At 33.2% G+C, this 24,950-nt stretch overlaps 1 protein-coding gene across 2 annotated transcripts in view; it reads right to left on the bottom strand.

Annotated features, from left to right (window-relative positions):
• Positions 1-24,950, bottom strand: part of Ald1 (fructose-bisphosphate aldolase) — a 76,685-nt gene that overhangs the window by 15,560 nt on the left and 36,175 nt on the right. For both annotated transcript variants that reach the window (XM_075362216.1, XM_075362215.1), the window contains exons 2-5: positions 12,806-13,098; positions 11,248-11,634; positions 8,352-8,580; positions 5,325-5,446 (exon numbers count right to left, since the gene is read on the bottom strand). In XM_075362216.1, the coding sequence (XP_075218331.1) occupies positions 5,325-5,446; positions 8,352-8,580; positions 11,248-11,634; positions 12,806-12,988 (921 nt within the window). In that variant the 5' untranslated portion in view covers positions 12,989-13,098. The remainder of the gene's footprint in view (positions 1-5,324; positions 5,447-8,351; positions 8,581-11,247; positions 11,635-12,805; positions 13,099-24,950) is intronic.

The raw sequence follows: 24,950 nt of genomic DNA, 5'->3' as shown, positions 1-24,950 counted from the left end.
AAATTGGATTACGTCCCAGACCTATATCTCACTTAGATTTTAAGAAAAATGGGATAAAACATGAAAAACCTTTGTCGGAAAGTACACATTTTAGGTTTGGAATAAAATAACTTTGTTAATTTACCAATAAACAAATAAAAATTTCTAGTTAACTTTGTAGAGAATTTTATTCTGAGAAAATTGATGTAAATAATGTCTATTATAATTAACAACTTTGAGAAGTTCAACTTTAATTAAAAACAAAACACACAAACTAGATCAGAAAAATGATACAATTTTGAAAAGAACAATTTTCATCAATGCTTGAACAACATAATGTAAATGAAAACAAACAGAAAACTTATGAATTTGTAAATTACTGAAGCACTAACACTTGGGCAGAAGAAAACTTGCATGAAACAGCTACATTTCCAATGCACATTTTTGTTTAATGTATGGTGATAATCTCATAGGTCCTTTTTTCTAACCATCAAGGTTCAATGGAGAGTAGTACCTACATTTTTTATAAACAAATTTGATAGACCTCTTGGAAGATATACCACTTGGAGATAGAGTGCAGATGTGGTTTTTCAATGATGATGCACCTGCTCACTACTGTTGTGATGTGATGAATCATTTAAATAACATGTTTAATAAGCAATAAATAAAACAGACCAGTAAAATGGCTACCTTGATATCACGCAAGCTGACTTTTGCCTTTGTGGTTGGATGAAGTCATTCCACTCGTATTGGCATACAAGAAGAATTGAAACATCGTACAACAGATGCTGGAGCTACTATTAGGAGTAATAATGATGCTATAAGATACGCCCAGCTATGATGATTCACTGAACTGAATTATACATTGAACAGAATGGTGACCACATTGAACTACTGCTTTGAAGAAATTTTTGCAGCTTTATCAAGAAACCGTTTTGATATTAAATAATTTTTAGATAAACCCAAAAATTATGTAACTTTTATTTTTTTATATCTATTTTTTATTCACTTTTTCTGTTATAAGTTTTCTATTTGTTTTCATTTACATTATGTTGTTCAAAAATTGATGAAAATTGTTCTTTTTAAAATTGCACCGCTTTTTTGATCCAGTTTGTGTGTTTTGTTTCTTATTAAATTTAAACTTCTCAAATTTGTGTTCAATTTTAATAAATGTTATTTTCATCAATTTTAACAGAACTAAATTCTCTACAAAGTTAACTAGAAATTGTTATTTTTTAATAAAAAAATATAGGCAAATTAACAGTTATTTTATTCCACACCTAAAATGTGTATTTTCTGACAAAACGTTTTCATGTTTTACTCTGTTTTTCTTAAAATCTAAGTGAGACAGATATATAGGATCACTCTTATTCAATTTCTTAGATCAAAAACTGTAAGAAAGCTTAAAATTTACCACTCGATTTGTACCCCAAGAATTTTAGCGCTGTTTAATTTCTCATAGGGAGCAGAAAGCAAGGCAGATCGTTTTGCGTTCTGAAACTCACTAACAAACCATTTTCATCTACTGAAAAATAGCCATGTAGTTTGGAATCACCTGTACAGACACACACGCACACACCGGGTGGTCCAGACACATCTATATCTCAAAAACTACACATTTTAGGAAAAAATGTTTCCCATTAAAGTTTTTCCATTTTAAGGGGGAAATACATTTACAACCTATGCTATCCTTGATAAGGGCAAAAAAAAATCATTTCAAGGTCAACTTAATTTTTACTTCAACTTAGTTTTTACTGCAGAACTGAATTCTTTGCAAAAAAAATTAAAATTTCATTTCAGACTTTTTTTCTAAAATTGATAGTTTTTTAATTATTTATCTTCAAAAATGCTGCAGCCTGGTGCTTTTAGTTTCATTAGGACTGGTTCAGCTGTTGAGTTAAATCCAGCTGATGCTAAATTTTAAATTAAAGAAAATTAAATTTTACATAAAAAACAATAAATTAAAGGATTAACCTAAGTAAAAACCATTTACATTTTAATGCATTTTTTTAATCAAATAGTACATACCGATATGGTACACAGCCTACATGTGTTGCATGCTTTGGTCAGTTAAGTTATATTGACTCTATGAAAGTATTTGGTTTAATGAATTACTGATACTTCAAAATTTTTTTTAATGCTCTTTATTTAAAATAATTACAAAAACTTACTATACATAAGTTACAGCAACAAACGTTCGAAGTGGTGTCCTACTTCTATGCATTTTTTGATACATTTTAAAAACGATCCATGAACATTTAATACAGTTTTTCACCTGATATCTTTACAGATGTTTGTTATACAATCTTTCATGTTTTCAGGGGTAGTTGGTACTTCTATGTAAACCTTTTCTTTAAGGTGACCCCATAAAAAAAAGTCTACTTAAGTAATGTCAGGGGAATGAGCAGGCCAATGAACTGGACCAGCTCAACCAATCCAACGATCATTGTATTTGTGGTCTAAAATTACTCTCGTGATAATTGAATAATAATGTGCAGGAGAGCCATCACGATGAAACCACATAATTTTTCTCTTCTTCAAGAGTAGTTCATCAAGCAGTAACGGTAACTGATTTTCTAGAAAATCGGCATATTTCTCTTTGTTCAAATTTCTGTCGAAAAAATGTGGTCTGATTAATGTACAGCCTATGATTCTGCACCAAACATTGACAGTCCATGGATGTTGATATTCTACTTTCCTTAGCCACTGTGGATTTTGTACTGGCTAATAATGCATATTCTCTGTTTACTGCTCCATGATAAGTAAAACCTGATTCATCGGAAAATAGAACATTAAGAAAAAAATTTTGATCTACATGGACTTTTTCCAGCGCCCATCAACAAAATACTACTCTTAATTAAGTGAAATATGGTAGGGATGGAATTTCAGGTGTTTTAGTATTCTCAGAACATTGTTTTTGATATCCCAGAGTCACGCAAAATTGTTCTTGAACTAACATGAAGATCTACAATGACCGCCGCAGCCACCGCTATTTCATTGTTTTCTGCTCACAGTATTTTGATTTCTCCTATTTTTATCCCCTGTATTTCCAGCATCACTAAACAGTTTTACAATTCTGTACACAGGTGAACAACTTGGAATATTTCTACCGGGGAATTGTAGAGCACATAAAGCTAATGTCTGATCAACATTTCAGTGACGTTCCCCATAAAGCAAAATTACCTGTTTTTTTCTCTAATTGTAAATTGTTCTATAGTTTCCAGTAAATAAAAACTAAATAATTTAATATTTATTAATAGTTTATTAATAGTCAGAAACTGTTTTCTGACATATGTTTATATAAACTTTTTTTCTTATTTTTGGCTATAGAATCATATCCTGAGAAATTGTCATGTAGTCTGGAATCACCTGTATACACACACATATATACTGGGTGGTCCAGACACATCTATATCTCAAAAACTACACATTTTAGGAAAAAATGTTTCCCATTAAAGTTTTTCTATTTTAATGGGGAAATACATTTTACAACCTATGTTATCCTTAATAAGGTAAAAAAAAAAAATCATTTCAAGGTCAACTTAATTTTTTTTAAATAGGAACCTATAGTTTTTACTGCAGAACTGAATTCTTTGCAAAAAATTAAAATTTCATTTCAGACTTTTTTTCTAAAATTGATAGTTTTTTAGTTATTTATCTTCAAAAATGCTGTAGGCATATAAACTAGTGCTTTTAGTTTCATTAGGTCTGGCCCAGCTGTATCTTTAAATGACCTTTAGTTGACCTTATCAAGGACAACATAGGTTGTGAGAGTATTTCCCTTTAAAATGAAAAAACTTTAATGGGAAACATTTTTTCCTAAAATGTGTAGTTTTTGAGATATAAATGTGTCTCAATTTAAATGGACCACCTGGAAGGTGCATATATATATATATATATAATAATTTTTTGAATATTCAAATAATTCATTCACATATTGACCACTGTGCTAATAGAATTTAAAATTAAATGAATTTTAAACTACCAAAACACAGTAAATAGATAAGTTAAACTTACAATATTAATTCAAAGAATCAGTTTTCACAGGTTCCTGCATCTTCAGTTTTATAACTGCATTAAAATAAATAGTAGTTATAATTTGTGAATTTTGGATTTGTCAAAATTGTTACTGTTTTATAAATTTTGAGATTTATTAAGGATGAGTACACAAATTCTTCTGTCCAGTACTGAAATGATAAAATATCTCAAACATTTTATTTTCCTTTATTTTAATGTCATTATTGCCAACCATTAGATTGTATTTTATTATGTTTTTAATTAAATCATCATCTTTGAATGTGACTTTGTGGCTGAAACCACCAAGTCATATTCATTCCATATTACATCATTCCAGTGTTGGAAACAGAATTTGTGTATTGTCTATAATAAATCTCAAAATTTACTAAAGTTCAACAAATTTACAATTAACAAATTATAAAAACAATTTATTTTAATGTAATTATATAACTAAATACCAACTGAAGATGCAGCATCTCACAAAAATCGATTCTTAAAATTAATATGGTAAGTTTTATTTACTGTATTTTGGTGGTTTAGATTTCATTTAATATTAAATTGTATTAGCACAGTGGTTAATATGTTAATGAATTATTTAAATTTAAAAAAAAAATCTATATATATATATAAGGTATTCCAGTTTCTGGTGTGTAAGCATTCTTATTAAATTATTGGCCAGTTATAAAACAACCGTATTTTAATATACTAAAAAAAAAAAGTCCACCCTTGTTCTATTACACTGAAACTGCTTGATGACAAATTTGAAATCTTTAAAAGGATAAAGAAAGAACTTTTTGTCAAAAGGTAATGGTAAATACTACAAAAAAATTCATCATTGTAAATTAATATTGCCTTACAAATATTATTGCTGAACTTAACTTCCTGGCTTTCTTTTTATGCAAGTATGTATCCATTATTTTGAAAAATCAAATTACGGCACTAAACTCTGTTTCCAAATAATTTCATTTCCATACTCCAGGATTTGATACTTACAATGAGTTCTACAATTGCCTGATGATAGGCAGACTTTGTTATTTAGAAGAGGGATTTTGTTTTCTGGCTCCATATTAATGATTTTAGCAAGATTAATTAAAATTAGTCACAGACTATTAATTAAGCTTTTATTTACTTTTTTTGTAAACAACGTGTTAGATATTTCTATCTAGGAAGGTACTACTTTAAAACACTAAATTTTACACTAATATAAAGTTCTAATGAACACACAACAAAATAAACACAAAAGTTACATGGGCAATGCATTTCTTAGTAATAATGTTTGAATTTCATCTTTTAGGTTAATAACAATAATAAATGTTAGTGAAAAATACCTGTAGTGCACGACCATAACTGAATGTCATGGGCCATGGTTTGCGTCCCTTAGACTTGTTGATAGCATCAAGGTTAATGGATGCTTCTTCTTCAGACTGGCCACCAGACAAAAATGTAATACCTATAAAAACAATGAATAATTAAATTATACATGGGTTCATAACTACATTTACTAACCGATGAACTATTAGAAATGTATAGATATTTTATGTTATTAAGTAAACGTTTTTTCTTTTTTTACCATAAAAAAACTAAATTGATGATATTAAGTAAATCAGTATTCATTATGACTAAAAACTATACAGAGAAAAATGCATTTCAGGATAATATCAAAACAAAATTTAGACAGCAGCACGAACAAATTATATTAAAACAAGTAATAAAACTGAAAATTTAAAAAAACCAACGATGAAATTAAATTGGATAATTAAATACTAAAATGTTAATTAGAAAGACTTAAGAGACATTCAAAAATATTTTTGAAGAAGAACATCTACTGCAGCTCCCCTGGTGGCATATAACCATAAAACTAATCTAATAAGAACTTGCTCTGAGGTGATACCTGTGTAATGTAATGAGGTAATACCTATGTAATTCAAAAAACTGCATCAAAATCGAATCAGCCGTTTTAGAGAAACACATCTACTGAAGTAACCCCCTGGTGGCCAATAACCGTAAAAATGTCTAAGAATCTGCTCTGAAGAAATACCTATCTAATGCAAAAAACTGCATTGAAATTGGTCCAGTAGTTTTTGAGGAAAATGGTAACATACATGCACACAACCTCTTACCCCAAATGCATATATTGTCTCCGTTCAGTGCCCATTGATGTCCTATAACTGTAAAACATGTCTAAGAACCTGCTTTGAAGTGATACTTATGTAATGCAAAAAACTGCATCAAAATTGGTCCAGTAGTTTTTGAGGAAAAAATTAAAAATGGCAACAGACACATATACACATGCACGCACCTGAAGCATCTTCTCATAGCATTAAGAGTAGCTAAGATGTCCAAACCCCATACAACCGCAGAAAACCTCACATTGGCTGCTATAATTGATATAGTAAGTGTTTTAATAGGCATGCAAGAAACAAAAAAAATTAAAAAAATATTCCACTTTCCAATGATACAGTATCAAGCCGAATCGATGACATGGCTGCTGATGTTCACGATCAGATAATTCAAGAAGTGAGTTCAAATTTTTTAGTATTCAATTCGATGAATCAATAGATCTGGCAAACGTTTCTCAGTTCTTATGTTTTGTGAGCTATGAATGATAGGGACAGATCAGTCAAAGAAAATATGTTGTTTTGAATCAATACCTGGTCATGCAACAGACCAACATCTTTTTGAGGTTTTTTTATGAAGCTACTAAAAACTATAACATAGATTGGACAAAATGTATTGCATTTTTTGTGATGGTGCAAAAGGTAATAACAGGAAAGAACAGTGGATTTCTGAAAAGATTAAAAAATTGTCTTATACCAAGGGCAGAACGGACACACTGCTTCCTTCACAAACATGCTCTTGCCACAACAATATTTTGAAAAATTAAAAAAAAAATATTTTTAAAGGTGTAAAAATGATTAACTTTATTAAAAACCATTACAGAATATGAATTTGAACATTACAGAATAGGCTCTTCACTAAACTATACAATGAAATGGGCAAATAGGAAAAAATCTCTTCTTTTCCATACAGAAGTCAGATGGTTATCGTGGGGAATAACCTGGTTAATGGAACTGTGAGATGAATTAATAATATTTTTCTACGAATGCATTTGCATGAACTAAAAATTCAGGAATCATTTTTTATCACCTGAAAACAATTTGTTTTTGTGTTTTAACAAAGAATCACGTATGGAGAAACTTTTAAATGAAAAACAAATGCAACAATCTCTTTAATTTATTTTCTTTACATGTGTACTTATATAAGTAAAATGTTTATAAAAAACAATCTTTTTCTCTTAATATTTATTTCATTATTGTTTATGTGTAAAGTTGTAGGCTGATTTCGTAAACCCCCTTTAATATCACCATGACCATGGTTGAGAAACGGTGATCTAGAATATAGCATTTTATAAATTTCAAGTTATCTGTTTTTTATCTTCATAGATCACTATTACAGGGCCACATAACCTTATATTACAAATAATGTAAATTGTTTGTTTTTATCTTGTAAACACTACAACAATTTAGTCTGGAAGTACAGCTGTAGTTTATACATACATATTTATTTTTTTTTTTAACATCATATATACCTGCATTCTGTTTCTGTGACCTTCAATTTACATTCTTCATTTTCTAAATATAATTAATTCTCATAATTTCTTTTTTTATCACTGATCATATATATAAAATTATATTTTATGGCAATTAGTAAACAACAAAATGCCATTCATCAAACCAAATGTAATGGTACCAAGCATTGCAAGCAGTGGTAAAATTCTAAGAAAATAAGAAAAAAGTAAAATTACATCAAATAAATTTACCTTAATATAAATCAAAATATAATACTTCTTAAAATAGCTTATGTTTTTAATGGCTTAAGATGTTCTTGGTATTGTAATTATGGACATTTTAATTAATAATCTAAGTAAATATACACAAACAAAACTACTGCGTTTTAAGTTTACTACATAATCCTGAAATAAGGGGAAATTTAACAAATAATTAGAGTGCAAAGAAGCCTACTATAAATATCAGAAAATAAGTAGGAATTGATTGTAATTAACGAGTAATACTCAAATATAGATGTTCAAGTATAGCAAAAACTTCATAATGAAAATGTCTACATGCTTGAGCTAGACACAAAAGTATAAAAAATTGTTCTTATTTTCCATGTTATTCAAAATTTTAATGCACTATTTTAACAAAATTTATCTCTCAGATAAGTTTTGAAAACATCAAATGTTCTTCACTAATTAAATAAGCCAGTGAATTCAGTAATTCAGATAATTTCAGATCAATAAAATAAGCTTTTTCATTAAATAAGCTACTTGTGATAAAATTATAAAAGTATCTTACCAGCAACTGCAGGAGGCACAGTACGTGTAAATGCGAGGATAGTAGCAGTAGCAATTTCAAGGGGGGTGGCTCTCTTTTTGCACTGCATACCTGGTGTAACCATGTTTGGCTTAAGAAGAGTTCCTTCAAGGAAAACATGATGATCATGCAGAGCTTTGTAAGTAGCTGCTACAACAGCTTCGGTCACCTTTTGTGCTCTTTCAATATCATGATCGCCATCTGGTATGACCTACTCAAGAAAAAATTATTTTATGCTCAGTAATGTAAAAACAAAAAGTATTTTAGTACAACTCTAATATATTTTTATAATAATTTTCTATTCTCTTAACATTTAAAAAGTGATTTTCAACATTCTTGTGCATGCAGAGGGTAATGTCAAATTATAAAAAAGAAGAAATAAAGTAAAGTTCAGATACAGCACATCAACAGCTATCATAATAGAATACAGATTTCTGAGAAGCACTATTCTTTCATAAAAACCTATATGTACACAACTTCTTAAGGAAGGGTTGATCCATTTCTAGATAAAAAAAAAGCTAACTGAAGAACTTTAACAGGGAATTATTAATATGTTTTGTTAGAAGCCAATGAGTGAGATCACAAGTAACAAGATGAAGACTAAGATTTTACTATCAAATCATAAGCATCCCCTATGACAGTGGCACAATCACCTATTATTTCTAGCTGATGGGACCGTTTTTGCTTTCTTTGGGATGAATTCCCTGAATGCAACCCATTATTTAGACTGTTCCTTGATTTAAGGTCAGTAGTGATGTGTCTGAGTTTCATTAACTGTAATGAAATAAGGCAAAAATTCCTACCAATTATGTTAAAACAACTCTAAACCATGTTTAAAGATGTTTACTTGTTCACGCTGTTAATAGATTGAAAGAAAACATTACACCCATCTTGTAGGCAGTATTCACATCTGTATTAAAGTGAAACACAGACCGTTTTGTGGATGTGCTTTGTAGCTAACTCCCAGTTTAGCTGAAATCGATTGGTTGATATACTTGCAACATTGGGTGCCCTTCCTTGTCAAACTTGACTACAGTATTTCCTTCTACAGCGTCCATCTTATCATTTTCAAACTCCTTTAAGCTATCTCTCTTGTTCATTCCCATACAAACATCCAACAGCAGTAGAGGTACTTGGTTGCAAGTCAGTGGTATTCATTTGCAGTGTAAAATGCTCTATTGATAACTCCTTGTCTTTCAGTCATTGTCAGTAAACCCTCTTGACATTTGGTATTGGTTATTTTAAGCTTTTTAGATTTTCCATGATCTGTTTCACTCTCCCACAGGATTTTTCAATACTTCTGAACACATTTAACACCAATACACTGAGATATTTCAACTAAACAGATAATTTTTACAACTTTAATCACAATTATTTAGACCTTTTAATAATATTATAGTACACTACATAGATAGTATTCGATGAGACAATTTTAACAACACATCAACGTGTAAATTTGTTACATATGAAACAATCTGGATTAGGTGCAAAATAAGACTACTGCTGCCATCTAGCAGACTACGCATGAACGAAGCTGTACGTACCTGAAGTATAAGTACCTACTTTTCCCCCTCTGCCCAGCACTCCTCAGCGTTCCTGTGGATATTCACAGTACTTATTGCTGCAAGTCAACATTTTCTCTCATGACAAAAATTTGTTAAACTAGTTTAAGAATGCAAATTACAGATGCTCATTTAGAGGATCAATTAAGGCTGCACATTACAAAGCTTGATCCAAATATTCAATTACTTTCAAGCAAGAAACAAATGCAAATATCCCACTAACTTAAATTTTCCATCGGATTTTAAAATTATTTTACATATAGTTGTTAGTTAGTTTTTTATAACTTAATATTACTTTTCTATTGTATTTTTTTATAATGTAATAAATTTATTTAAAAATACTTCTACTAATATTATTACTATTCTACTTTTATTATTATTATTTTTATTTGAAGAGGTATTTAAATATGTAGTTGTTTATTAAAAAAAATAATTAAAGATTAATGTTATAACAAGTTATTACCCTTATGTGAATACAAAAATATTTTATACTGTAAATTTTTATGTTAAATAATAAATGACTACATATTTTTTTGTATTATTTCTATATAATGCAATAAATTGATAAAACCATACAAAAACTACAATAATTTAACAAAAGTCGCATTTATAGGTATATCAACTTATGTGGCCTCTACTGGTAAAAAGGTTCTCCACCTCTGGTATATTGCATAACTGTGGATTTTTTGCTGTTTAGAAGATATTGCAATTTCAAATATTACATGAAAATGTAAAATGCCCAATTGTCTGGTCAGGAGGAGTCTACTGCCAGTCTGAAAGTTAAGACATATTCTACATCAATAAGAAACTCCTCAGTATTTTGGAAATGGATATGATTTTTTACACACTGCTGGGTTTAACATTAAAGGCCAACATATCAAAAGGTTTAATATAAAAAAGCGGGTAAATTCTTCAGCCAATTGTACTTGAATAGAGCCCAAAGCGGGTTTGGATTTCTATAAAATTTTGGGATAAAATTCTGGAAGAAAATTAATGAAACAAATGTGACAGGAGACAATGGGATATAGGCATCTCTTTATGTTATAAAACTAGCAAGGAGTAGAGTTATTTGCCAAAAAAATAAATCAAAATTGTTATCCACTTAATATAACTGGTTATAAAAATCACACTACTATAAAATGTGGAGGTTTTAGAAAGTATTAATGAATTAATGATAGTCCAGAAGAAAGCCAAAAAGGAGAAAAAGATTAGCATTAGCATTTACAGTATGTTTGTGTTTTTTCATTCTTACATTTCTAGCTGAGTATATCACTGCACAGAATTAATCAAATTAAATGAAATTTAAGTTTACTTACTTCTGGTTCAACAATAGGAACGATGCCATGGGCCTGACATATTGATGCGTAACGAGCCAAAACATTAGCATTTTCTAATATGGCTTGGTATGAAGGAGTGTTTTTTCCAATTTTAAGCACACAGCGCCACTTTGCAAAATCACAACCTTCCTTTTTATACTCAGTACATCGCTGGTCTAAATCATCAAGACCTTGAGTTGTGACTTCATTTTCAGAACAGAAAAGAGGTACAGTACCTTTGTCTACTTTAATACCAATCAGAATATTGCGATCCTTAAGCAATTTTGTGAATGGTACACCATCACTTGTTTTCTGGTATAAAGTTTCATGAAATAAAATAACTCCAGATATATATTCACCAATAGTAGGATCAGTTGTAAACAATAGCTGAAAGAAAAAAAGAAAAAAATTATAATACATACAACAATAAGAATGACGTAACAGTGCTTTAAAATTTTTTATAAATAAAATGATTTCTTTCTCATCATTTTTAGAATTTATTTTTGTCTATTTTGTTACAATATAACTAAAAAATGAAACCTTCATAATTACAAAAATTTATAAACTGAAAGATGGGCAACAGAGTATTAAAAATATCCAGTAACGGCATTGCCCTTTCAATAAAAAATTCTCAATTGTCATTTTTTTGCTTAGTTTATAATTTTACAAAAACTGAAGTGTTCACAATTTTCAAAACATTTACTGAAACATTTTTTGTTTAATTTTGCATTAGTTCTGCCCCTCTCTTGTTGAAAAAGGGTTTTCAACCAATTTTTAAAAATCATTTTGCAATAAATAGATCTTATAACTACAAAAATTAAAGTTCATACAATTTTCATAACTTTTGTCTTGGAAATCATTTTGGGCTACGGCTCTCTATTCCTCTCTAAGTGGTAAATGGTGTTTTTTTTTTTTTTTACATTTTCTTGGATATGACAATAACTTAACAGGTAGGTAAAAAAGTTAAAATTTTTGAAATTGCAACTTTTGTCTTAAACAATCTGTGAAATTTGTGGCCAGGGTAATGCCCTTCTATGTGAAAAAATATTTCTCATGCGTTATTTTGTTGTTATATTTTATTAAAATCTTATTAGGACAAAAATAAGAAACGTAATTACAGCCCATTCAATTTTCAACAATGAAAATATTTGTAATTGAGACTAAAAAATTTTGAAGACTATAATTTTAATTTCTAAAAAAAATGTTATAAAACTTCCTTATAGAGTAAAAATGTTTTTCAGTAAATATAAGTTTCCCACAAACATTTCCAACATAAATTTCTCTACCTTAGAATGGTAAAATATCAGAAAAATAAACTAGTCTACAATAAAAAGGTTATTTTACTTATGAGACTTTCCATCTGTTTACTCTTACTCTATATGTAAAGCACACGTATACTGCTTCTATCTGTTACCATATGAAATATAAAATTATACACTTGATATAAATGAGTTTTACCAATTAATTTTTATTTTTATATACATAAAGAGATATCAAATGTCTGTCTAATATGTAAACAAAAGAAGGTTTGTCCACAAAAAAACATATATTCACTTACCTCTCTGTATTTACGGCGATTTTCTTCACTGTTCTCAACACCAATATCAACCAATCTCTTTCCCATAGTGCTCACAGATTCATCAGCAGCCAAAATTCCCTTACCCGGAGCGACAATTCTTTGAGCGATGCTTGCCAGCTCGGACTGAAGTTGCACACTAGGATAGTTGAAGTAGGTAGTCATTTTGATTGAATCAGGTAAAGGGTCAAATCTTAAATATTGAGATAGAGAATCTCTTTGAAATTGTAACGGATTTCTTTCTGTTAGCGGTTGTGGCGTAGGTCAACTAAACGCTGTAAAAAAAAAGAAAAAACATTCTTATAAAATGTGAAAATAGGGTTCCTGTCAAGTTTAACTGATTATTTTATACATTCTTTTACCAAATCTTTGAGCACACTTTACATTTTAACTGATTAACTATAAAGATGTTACATCAAAGATAAATTGTCTGTACAATCATTTTATAAAATAATACAAACGGATGCATTGAAAACCAAAAGGAACCTTCCATGGTTCTCACTAAACAAATCGAATAGAAGATAATAAAATGAAATATTAGTGAATTATAATGGTATTAAAGAAAGACAATTTTAAATTTGAAAAAAGTAGAAATGTATGAATACAAAATAATCTGCCAAAGAATAAAATAAAATGAACGAATAGCATGTGAAATATAACTTTAATTTATCCAACAATATATCTTCAATAAATTAAAGAAAAAAGAAACTTTCAACCAAATACAGCTCTTGAAAACAACATGATTGAAAGTTTGACCTACCCCATCTTTTATCCAGCAGTTGCTGTAATTGCAAAAACATGGTTGCTCTATATCCTGAAACAACTGAAAATGAAGTAATACACAGATGTCAAGTAGGGACAAAACAGAAATGGTGGAAGTGACTGTTGCTTACAAACACTATAAAAATACTGTTTCCACAAATTATAAAATTAACTGAAACATGATATAATTTTATGTCAGATGTGAAAACATTTACAGTTAGAATGTAACAGTTAACATCCAAAAAAACCGATGTCATTACAAGAGTAATAATAAAAATAACAAATATGAAGGACAAGCAAATAGAAGTTTATTTATTTAATATTTTGTCAACAGAATTTTTTTTCTACTACCATCATCACATATATATAGTTCACAAAGCATAAATTATCATTTTATAAGTCTGTTCAATTGAATGCTTACGAGAGCTTCATGGTTTTAAGAGTAATAGAATTTTACTTTATTAAACATTTTTATAACACTATTTTTTCTATAAATAGAAATTAAAAAATAATGGCATGTAGAACAGTACAGTAATGAAACATGGATGTTAATAAAAACCAGACAATCAAATAGTGGCTTCTGAAATGTGATGTTGTATAAGTAAACAAATATATATTTTATTCGGATTAGGTGGCTCAACATGTGCCTTTGATTTCTGAGGATACTGGCACCCAGACAGACGAGACACCACTTGTTAAGTTTGTTGAGACTGGTGGAGAGTTTATGACTAAGGAGGTAGGTACCCAAACATGTATGCCCAGGAGTGAGGCTTTCTCAGTCGAATTACTCAAGAAACTGGATGAGGGAGTCACAGAGGATGAGCTCCCAGTTCTGATCTTATAAAGATGGCCTGAAGACCTATGTATGAATGTGGAAGTAAACATGGGGCTCCTGACGGGGCCAAATAGATGAGTCAGGATGATATACGAATTGAATGGGAACAAAAAAGGCAAGTTAGCTAGAAGGATGTGTGATTATGCTCCGCATGTCTGGAAAGTGTTGAACGAGAGGAAGGTTGCTCCTGGCACCATAGTCTGAGATTTTTCTGAACCTGACTTTTTGCTTGGGGACAAGAAAGATGCTCAATGCCGTGTTGAAGCATATGTGTGAGTGATTGATTCTTCTTTGGATGAAGCCCTTGTCAGTAAACAATTGGCGAAGCTTGAAAGGATGGAAAGAGATAAATTTAAGGAGCCGTTGCCAGTCTGCTCTGCTATTGGTAAGGCAGCACACATGTCGAGATGGTGGCTAGAGTATAAGGCCAGAAGAGATGGCAACAAGAGGCAACTTTACTTCATCAAAGAGGGGAAAATTGTGAGGCCAGCAGAGACACCTGAGGTGCTTACTAAAACTGTTGTGATAAAGAAGGAGGGTCTTATATTTGCCCAGTTGCTTAGGGCTGTTAGGGTGAAGACGGGAGAAGTTGTGGCAGGAGTTGTTGTCTCAATTGAGGACGGTTCAGGTGAGGCAAAGAACTTTTCGGAGAGGTGGAAGGAAAATTTCCAAGATGCCCAGATTACTTCTGGTGATAGAAGGGGTAGACTGGTCCATATTAAAAACATCGACTGTGAAGTTATGAAAGAGGACAATGAAAGCTGTTCAAGAAATCATTCCTATGGAGGACCACCAGGAGGTTAAGATGACTTCACTCCGACCCGCGTTTGCCCACTCGCAGAATGCGACGTTAGAACTCCCAATGCGAGCGGCGGAAATTCTTGTGGTAAAGGACAGGATCCCGATAGATTGTACAAACCTGTCCGGTTGTCACAAGGGAAGAAGACCCTCGTTGTTACATGTGTTAGGAGTGGGGACACGGTCGCGGGTGTCTGTAAGCGCCTGGACGGTTCGAGGTCCAGTTTCCAGTTCGGAGTTGACGGCCATTACAGGAGAGACTGTCCAGAGATGAATAAGTGCAGGAAATGTGGTATGGTCGGGCACGGACCCGATAGTTCGTTATGTAAACAGGCTGGACCTTTGGCCAGTCCATCATGTAAACAGGATGGATTTTCGGCGAGAAGTGGTGACGCTCTGAGTAAGAGGGTTGAATAGAGTATAGACTTCGAGGGAGGAGAGAACCCCACAAAAAAAAGTGGGTTGTTGAATCGTGGCACGATTAGGTAAGGAAAGTCGCCTGCGGCTTAGGTCGCACTAGCCCGTTGAAGAGCGGGGGGTTAGGGCGTACCGTTTTTATGGCCCGTGGGATTCTCATGGATTAAAATTTCGTGGAGTTAGGGATTGGCTATGTCCAGAATTAGTTAGGGGGTGTACGGGGACTGTCCACTGAGGGACAAGCCAGGGGGGGCAGACAACTGCCACGGCACCCGGGGTGGCTGACAAGATGCTTAGCGGCGATTACTGGCCACCCTTGGGGTGTTTAAAAAATACCGAAGAAAAAAAAAGGTGGGTCAACGTAGTCCATGGATAACAAAATGGAACGCTACAGGACTTTCCTAGAAGAATAAAGGGAAACCAAGGATTAGAGCAGCATTACAAAGTATAAGATTATAAATTTAAAAAAATGGTTCATAATTTTAAGAAATAATAATGCAACAATGGAAAAATATAGTTACACAAAAAATAACAATTTTAATGTTGTTAATCGCTAAATATTTGAGTACCTATTTAATATGCTTTAAATGAGAATGAAAAAATAATAATGACAAATGATAGATAATCAAAATGAAATAATATTGTTTGATCTTTATGGAAATTAAATCGATTCCTTACCTCATAAAAATTTGTCATTTAAGAAGATCCAAAAATATTTTACAGGAAATTCAAGTATCATCATAAACAGTAATAACAATAACAGTAATCTGTAGGATAAACGACGATATGTCGATCTGATAAGAGAAATTAAATGGGTTTATCCATATTTTAAGATAGACATTTAGAAATACATTGAATGATTTTTTTTAAACCGCTAACATAGAATTTTCAAATCCTCCCATGTAATTATCTTCTCCTATATTAAATTCTAACACCTGCAAAATGGTTAACAATGAAAAATGTAATTTTTTGAGGAAGACTGTTTACAGTTGTCAAGAAAACTAAGGAACTGAAGATAATTCCCTGGAGAACTCTGTACTCAACATTTTGAAGGGAAGACCTAAATTTATTACAGGTTCTATTGTTAAAAGATGAAATTTTAACCATCTGTTTTCTAAGAACGATAAAAATTACGAGGCAGTTTGGAATAATGGATCGTTCCACAAATCTGAGAAAAAAGAAGCTTGTGTAGCAAATTTTAATTACAACTTTGGTCAGTAAATTATATTAAGGCACCTCTAGCGTCAGTTAATTACTGTAAGAAGTTAAATCAATATAGCGACACACACACACACTCTCTCTGTCTCAAAGGTTAGAATGCAAAAAATAAATACAGAATAAAAAAGTACTTAAGATGAGGAATGTAACGAATAACTTGAAACTAAGAGACAAATACAAAACAGAAAGGGATGTACCTAGAAGTGCGACAAACCGGTAGGTGATTGTTTACTTAAAAATTTTTAAGAGATCCTCGTATGAGATCGAGTAATCGGTTCTTAATTTGCATTTTTAAAAAAAATCTTTTATAACACATTTTGATCAGAAATCAAAACACGTTTTGTTGCTGTCAACAAAAGACAAACTAAAACAATTATTTAAGATTTACACTGTAATAATTGTAGAATTTAAAAATATTATTTGATCACAATAGTTACTGGAGGAGTATATTTCTGTTAGTGTAATTTTTAACGACTTGAAAATATATCATAATAGCAATAAAATTTCAAACTATCAACAAAAAAAAAACTCTCATATTTTTAATTATAAATTTATAATCTCACGGTGAAGAAACCCGCGGTACCTATAACACAGATCATCATTCTGATGACCCCTTCCTTGTCTAGAAGCATGACAATGTCTGCACAGGCCAATTTTTTTAAAACTTTTTTTGTTATACTACAAGACTATTAGACCGATCATGTTATAAAATCAACAATACTTAGCCCGTACGTTAAAAACCATAACTATACGGTTATAGACGACTCCCACAAGTGACACCGGCTATTCCTGAACACTACACAGCCGATCTCAACAATAACAACCATTCCATGTCAAGGTTATAAGTGGGAAATATAAAGAGAGTGGCTTCCTGTTTGTTACCTTCTTCACCGAGCCGAATGTACGTCGAGAATCAGAATGCCGAGCTCACCAACAAAATGCAGATCGGAAGAAACAAAGTAAAGTAATAAATTAATCATTTATTCATTTCCGCGATAGTTTATCAGCCGGTATAAGCTAAAGTCGTTATCCGGAAACGAGAAACCATCCTTTAGATTAGGTGTACAATTCCATAATATGAATAAGACGGATATGGATTGGGAACGGCTCCCCGAAAGGAACCTGATAAAACAGAATTTATATGTTTCCAACAGTAGACCATCCTCTTGTTCTATACGCGCGCCCTCCTTCCTTGGTTAAATATCACGTGAATTTCCCCACTTTGTAAGCACGTTACGCGTCTCTGGTCGCGCGGTAAGCAATTGACCTAACAAAATACAAAAATACAATATTTCAACATATCCTGCATTTGATCTTAGTTTTTCTCATACGATAAAAAACGACCGGATAAGGTGATAAATGCCCTGGCCAGAATATTAAACGATCTGATAATTCGGTTTAAGGGAAATTTTGAGAGGTTTCATTTAAATATCGATACACTTTTTGAATCGTAATAAAATATTAAAAATAAAAAAATACGTTTATTTAATACAAAGAATGTTGTAATAATACTAAAAATGTTCTGTATACATTGTTTCTGTAACTAAAAAAAAAATTAATGCGATGAAAGATTGCGCTGTATTTATGCAATATTTCTTTCTCACTGTAATGACAAAATTTTTAATAACACGGACAAAGAACTTGGCTACAGTTACACATCATTTTACATTCCTTCTGTATACAAACAACACAATTTTATATATTTAATCTTTTTTTTTTTTTTTTTTTTTTTTTTTTTAGTTGCAATATTTGACATTATTTAACGAACACACGTCGTACAATACTTAATGTATCAGCAAATATTGATTTTCAATAAACGAATAGATAAATTAATCGGGTAAATCTGGAATAACCGAGTCGAAAGTACTCGCTAACTCTACTGTTTGAGGGACACATAAAGGAAATAATCTGTAAATTATTATGTTAACTTATCTAACCGCGCTACGGCAAGAATAATCAACGATGCAGCAAAATAGTGATTTTAGGAGAATTTGAAGGACGCTAATATAGTTAAGTCGACGTTAATTAAAAGCAAATACTAATACTTGTTTAAATCAATATCTAAAATAAATCGGTCCATATCTTTTTTGTTTTTTCATTGCGTCAGGAACGGACGGATAAAAAAGGAACTGACCTGGCATTTACCTGGACTAATCAACCGAAACAGCAGCAAGTACTTTTACGTTTATCCCCCTCCCCAAAAAGTTGGAAAGTTTTTCACCTGGAAACAACTAAAAATAGCAGGAAATATTGATATAACAACAACCAGGTTGGAGAAATAAACTCGATATAACCGTTTATTTATTTTATAAATATAATCTAACCAAACTTAACCTACGCTCGCTAACCTTGAATAATAAGCAGTAATATTTTGATTATTTAAATAATAAATTCAGTAATTATTGCAATTATTTATTATTTAAATAATCAAAACATTACTGTAAATTTGTCGAGGTTAGCGAGCGAAGCGAGCGTAGGTTAAGTTTGGTTAGATTATATTTATAATTTATATCTATAATTATAAGCATTAATGCTAAAATTTTTAATATGTAAAATATTGTAACAAGACCAGTAGTAACGGATTCCTGGCAAATAAGAAGAAAGTGGTAGAAAATATAATAATGGAAGGAATCCTGAAGAAAACTAAAAGGAATCCTTTTTCTGGGCTGATGCGGTTGGGGATGTTGCTATCAGTAATGTCTGCGGCCGTCTCGGCTGGCACCTACTTCATAGAGGTGAGGGAGAATTCTGGCAGTAGCACTCCCGGACTTTGTCCTTATAGCCGGTTATGTAAGTTCAAACATTAATATCGGGGACTTTGCGCAGTACATCAACGATTTGCAGCGAGTCATACAGCGGGCACCTAGTAGACCTATACTCTTAGGCTACTTTAATTGTAAGTCCATTTTAACTGGCAGCTCTTATAACGATGCAAGGGGACGAATCTTCATTGACATGATGATGACCACAGGGCTGATCTGCCTGAATGGCCGCACTTACGCCTACGAGGTAAGAGGCCATAAATCAGTGCTGGATCTTACGCTGGTGGACGGCAGATGGAATCCTTCCGTCTTTAGTTGGAGCGTTCTTGAATCTGAAACCGGAAGCGATCACCTAGCAACTTTGCTTATTATGGAAGGCGCAAGACCTTCAACATCAGCCACTGCACGATTTAGATTTAGTCCAAGACAAGTTGAGGTGGTGGTTAACAAGATTGCCAGGACCCTATCTGATGGAAGAATAGTAACGCCGCAAGTCCTTCAAGAATCAATTATTACAGAACTGTCTAGAGTCCCGCAGTTTGGAGGGGGTCGTCACCCAGTATACTGGTGGACGTCTGAAATTGCAGATCAGCGAAGAGTGATACAATTTTGGCGTAGGAAAAAGCAAAGGCTGCGGCCCGCTGGCGGTGCGCCATATGACCAGGCGAAGGAAAGATTTGTCCAAACTAGGCGTACTTTGAATCATCTAATAAGACTAGTAAAAGAAACTGTTGGAAACAGCTGTGTGCTGACTTGGATACAGACCCGTGGGGACGGGCATACAAAATAGTAGTGAAGAGCCTAGGACGCCGCTTGCCTGTCCTAGTTACAGAAACGGCCAGACTGCATCTTCATAGCCTCTTCCCTGTTCAAGACGAGGGACATACGGACATAATAGACTGTGAAGCCAAACGCTTTACACAAAACGAGGTCGCTATTGCCGTTTCTGGTCTGAAGGATAAAAAAAGTACGGGTCCAGATGGAATCCCGGCTGCCCTCCTCAAAGGATTAATGAAGATAATCCCCTGGGAAATCATTGACGTGGCCAATTATGGAGTACAAAACAAGACTTTCCCCGCATGCTGGAAGGAGTCACGGACTGTTTTCCTGCCTAAGAAGTCCGGCAATCAAGAAATCATTAGCTATCGGCCGTTGAGTCTCATCAATAATATGGGAAAGGTTGCCGAGCGCTTGGTAGCGAAAGACTTATCCAAGAATTAGAGTCCAAAGACGGACTTCATGATAACCAATTTGGGTTCAGGAAACATAGATCCACGGTGCAAGCTCTGGAAAAAATTACCAACTGGGTATTGTCTGTCAGATCTGGTACGTGGCGTACCAGAAGAATCCCGTTGCTTATTCTGTTAGATATCAAAAATGCCTTTGGATCGGTCCGATGGGATACAATTATGGCAGCTCTCACGGACAAACAGATTAGTTCCTATATCAAAAGACAAGTACGAGAATATCTGACTGATAGGTGGACTTTGGTCGAGGCGCTCGAAGGTAAATTTAGATATCAGCTTCATGGAGGAGTGCCGCAGCGGTCTGTGTTAGGCCCCTTGCTTTGGCTAATAGTAATTGATGGAATATTTAGACTGAGATTACCTGAAGGCTCGGAAATAGTTGCTTATGCCGATGATTTGGCTATATTAATTGAAGCCAAAACTGAACGTGACCTTGAAGTTACCGGTAATGAAGTGCTAACATCGGTTAATAACTAGCTCTCGGACCGAGAACTATCTTTGTCTTTAGATAAATGTCACTATATTTTTCTGGCTGGAAGAAGGCGACTCAGAGACCTAAATCTCCGCGTGGGCGATCGCAGACTAGACCGTGTGGCAGTAACAAAATATCTTGGTGTCATTATAGACCCAGCTCTAAAGTTTAGTCCTCATCTCGCACAGAAATGTAAAGAGGTCGAGAATACCGCAAAGGCTTTAACAAGATTGTTGGCTGGACATGAAGCTCCACGTGCATCTAGGCGGCGGGTCATTGCCTCAACTTTAACGCCTGTATTATTGTATGCTGCACCTATATGGGAAAAAGCACTTTGTGTTGCAAGAAATGTCGTAAGCATAGGCAAGCTCTTATAAACATCACTTCTGCATACCGCACCATCTCTTACGATGCGGCTTGTGTATTATCATCGGTTCCCCCTATCGACCTCTTAGTTAAAGAGCGATCACTAAGGTATCGTGGCATGCCGAAACAAGAAGCCCAAGCCAACATCCGGCGCATATGGCAGGACAGATGGAATCTTTCCACTAAAGCTACCTGGACCAGGAGATTGGTACCCGACTTGGGCATGTGGCTTGATAGAGGACATGGGGAGGTTGGTTATTATCTTACTCAAATACTTTCTGGGCATGGTAGCTTCGAATATTATTTACATCGATTCGGTAGAAGACCAGCACCTATTTGCATGTTCTGCCAGGATTCGGATACTGCCGAACATACTCTGTTCCACTGTAATAGATGGACTATACATAGACAACGTGCAGGGCTGCAAGAATTAAATCCGGAGAATCTGCTTCTTTTTCTCCTGCGATCCGCTGACAATCGGAACAAAATGGAGGAGTTTGCCAAGATAGTGCTAAAGGCTAAAGATGGTGTAGCCCTTTTAAGAGGCCATTGAGGCCCCGTGGTAACTTAGTAGTTTAATATTTTCGTTAAGGCAAGCAGCTATGAGGAGAAGATCATTCCTTCGTTTGGGGATCATAACAACTGGGTAATGAAAAGACCGAGACCCGGTTCCCTCGGCTGGGGCCAGGGACGGCTTTGTCGGGCCTGGTTCTCTGTCGGGGGGGCTTGAGGCAGGCACATTAAAACAAAAGATCCAACCGGGGGGGCTGACCTGCCGTGCCGGACGTACAGCCGGCGGGTGGGGAGGCCTCCTTTGAGTTTAAAGGACACTTTCCCGGGCTGCGCATACTTGAATGGATACCCGGCCCGGGGAAGTAGGGAAAAAAGTATGGACATAACCCACCGGGTTGGTCTAGTGGTGAACGCGTCTTCCCAAATCAGCTGATTTGGAAATCGAGAGTTCCAGCGTTCAAGTACTAATAAAGCCAGCTATTTTTACACGGACTTGAATACTAGATCGTGGATACCGGTGTTCTTTGGTGGTTGGGTTTCAATTAACCACACATCTCAGGAATGGTTGAACTGAGACTGTACAAGACTACACTTCATTTACACTCATACATATCATCCTCATTCATCCCCTGAAGAATTATCTAAACGGTAGTTACCGGAGGCTAAACAGGAAAAAAGAAAGAAGTGTGGACAAAGGGAGACTGCAGGAGGTTGTTTGGCGAGTTACTGTAGATAATTAGTAAAAAGTGTAAAGTATTACACTCATCCATAAATTGAGAGGGTAGTTTTATTCGAAAAAAAGAAAGGTGTTTGCAGTAAAAGAACTTTCGACTAATATTATCTTCGTAGTAATGCAATACCAGTTGTTAAAGGTGTAAATATTAGCGGTCATTATAGTGTCATTTGTCAATGTGACTGAATTCTGGTTTCTACGATTAACTACCTGTAAATAAATCCTGTTCTTGAGATTTTACTTTGTATATAATTTATTTATTATTATTATTATTATTGTAGTTATTATAAAATGTTATTATTATTTTTATTAATATCAATATTTCCTGCTATTTTGAGTTTTTTTCAAGTGAAAAAATTGCAAACTTTGGGGGGGGGGGGAGAAAAGAAAAAGTATTCAGCATGAAAGCTTAATGGGAGTAGTAAACCATTGCCGAATTAATAAAATTAGATAATTACGTAAATAAATAAAGATAATAAAAAAATAAAATCAGTAACAGATAAAAATATCCATCTTTAAAGAATTAAAATTATTTGAACTAGTGATGCAGAACGGTCATGGAGTTCAATTTTTTTTTTTATTGGTATTAATTACAAACTAATCGACAGAATAATGTTGTTTAATTTAAAAAAATTAAAATACAAACGTTATTTTAATTTTAAATAGATCAGCGAAAACGTATTTCACACGGAGCCATGATTTATTAAAAAAAATGTGCAGGCAATAAACACTACTCCCCACTTCAGCTCCAGTTGTACCAACATCTTCCACATCATTTTAACCATCTCACACCAATATATGCATCTTAACAAATTTTGCATTTATTATAAAGTAATGAATGATGGGGCCTCTTTTAAATTGAGCATTCTGTATTATATGTTGAGTTGTGTTATTACAGCTCTATTAAGCTTGTAATACGTGTACCTCCACCTTCTACGTAATACTCGCTGTATCGCTCGTGCACATCATCGTGCTCTGTTTAGTAATCCGATTCCTAGAAAACAAGAAAATGTGCCGTTTTTTTCCTGTTTCTTGAGAATCGTAAACAGATGGCAATTTACTGACGGAAACAAGTCTTTGAACTGTAGAATTTAAGGTCGCTGAAATAAATTTTCAATTATTAGAAAAGTAACGACACTGATAAGACGGTAAATAAATATTAAAAAAAAATACTGCTGGGGGCAAATCTACTCGAGTCAAAACGCAAAATTCTTATAGGTCGATGGAGACTGTTACGGTTTACCTGTCAACGGTTAGAACGTAAACCCTATAACGTATACAACGCCGGTCTGATCCGAATAAAAATCATCCGGTGAAATAAAACAGAAAAAAAGATAACCGAAGGATGATGGACTCATCAGATACTAAAATATTCCCTTCATTGTTATAATGCATTTCCATTTTACTTTTCTGACATCAAAACTCTAAATATGCCGTAAGAAGGAAAGTAATGTAATTAGTCAAAAATAGGGTATGGGTTTATTGCCCGACGTTTCATGACCCAGAAACCAAAAAAACGAAAAAACAGTGAGGATACGTACGTACGTGTGTTGGTGTGTTTGAAGCTTAATAACTTTTGACTGGATAAACCGATTTTGATGACATTTTCTACACAGACTTACATATGGGCAATTTGTTGGGTCAATATCTCCGGGGTACGGGTTACATAGTTTTTTTGGGGACAATTTTCTCAAACTTTTGCTAACATAACCCCATTTTATATTAAGCTCAGTAAATGCGTGCACACTTATCTTACCATTTTAAAAACAGTTTGCCACAACATTCTCCCTTCCCAAAAATCAGAAAATTTATTTTTTTATTAATTGCATATTTTTAAACGATTTTTTTATGTCTTTCTAGGCATAGTGGTATTGCGAGTGGCTTCCCCCCCCCCCAAAAAAAAAGAGATATTTTGGGCCAATATTGGGGCTGGGAAACTGATGGAAGTTTAAAAATATAGATTTTTGACATTTTAAAAACTTTTTTTGGTTTATAAACTTAATA

This window comes from Lycorma delicatula, chromosome 4 (genome assembly GCF_047948215.1).
Source record: "Lycorma delicatula isolate Av1 chromosome 4, ASM4794821v1, whole genome shotgun sequence".
NCBI classification, from domain to species: domain Eukaryota; kingdom Metazoa; phylum Arthropoda; class Insecta; order Hemiptera; family Fulgoridae; genus Lycorma; species Lycorma delicatula.
Note: the sequence above shows the minus strand (reverse complement) of the source record. Positions and strands in the feature narration are given on the sequence as shown.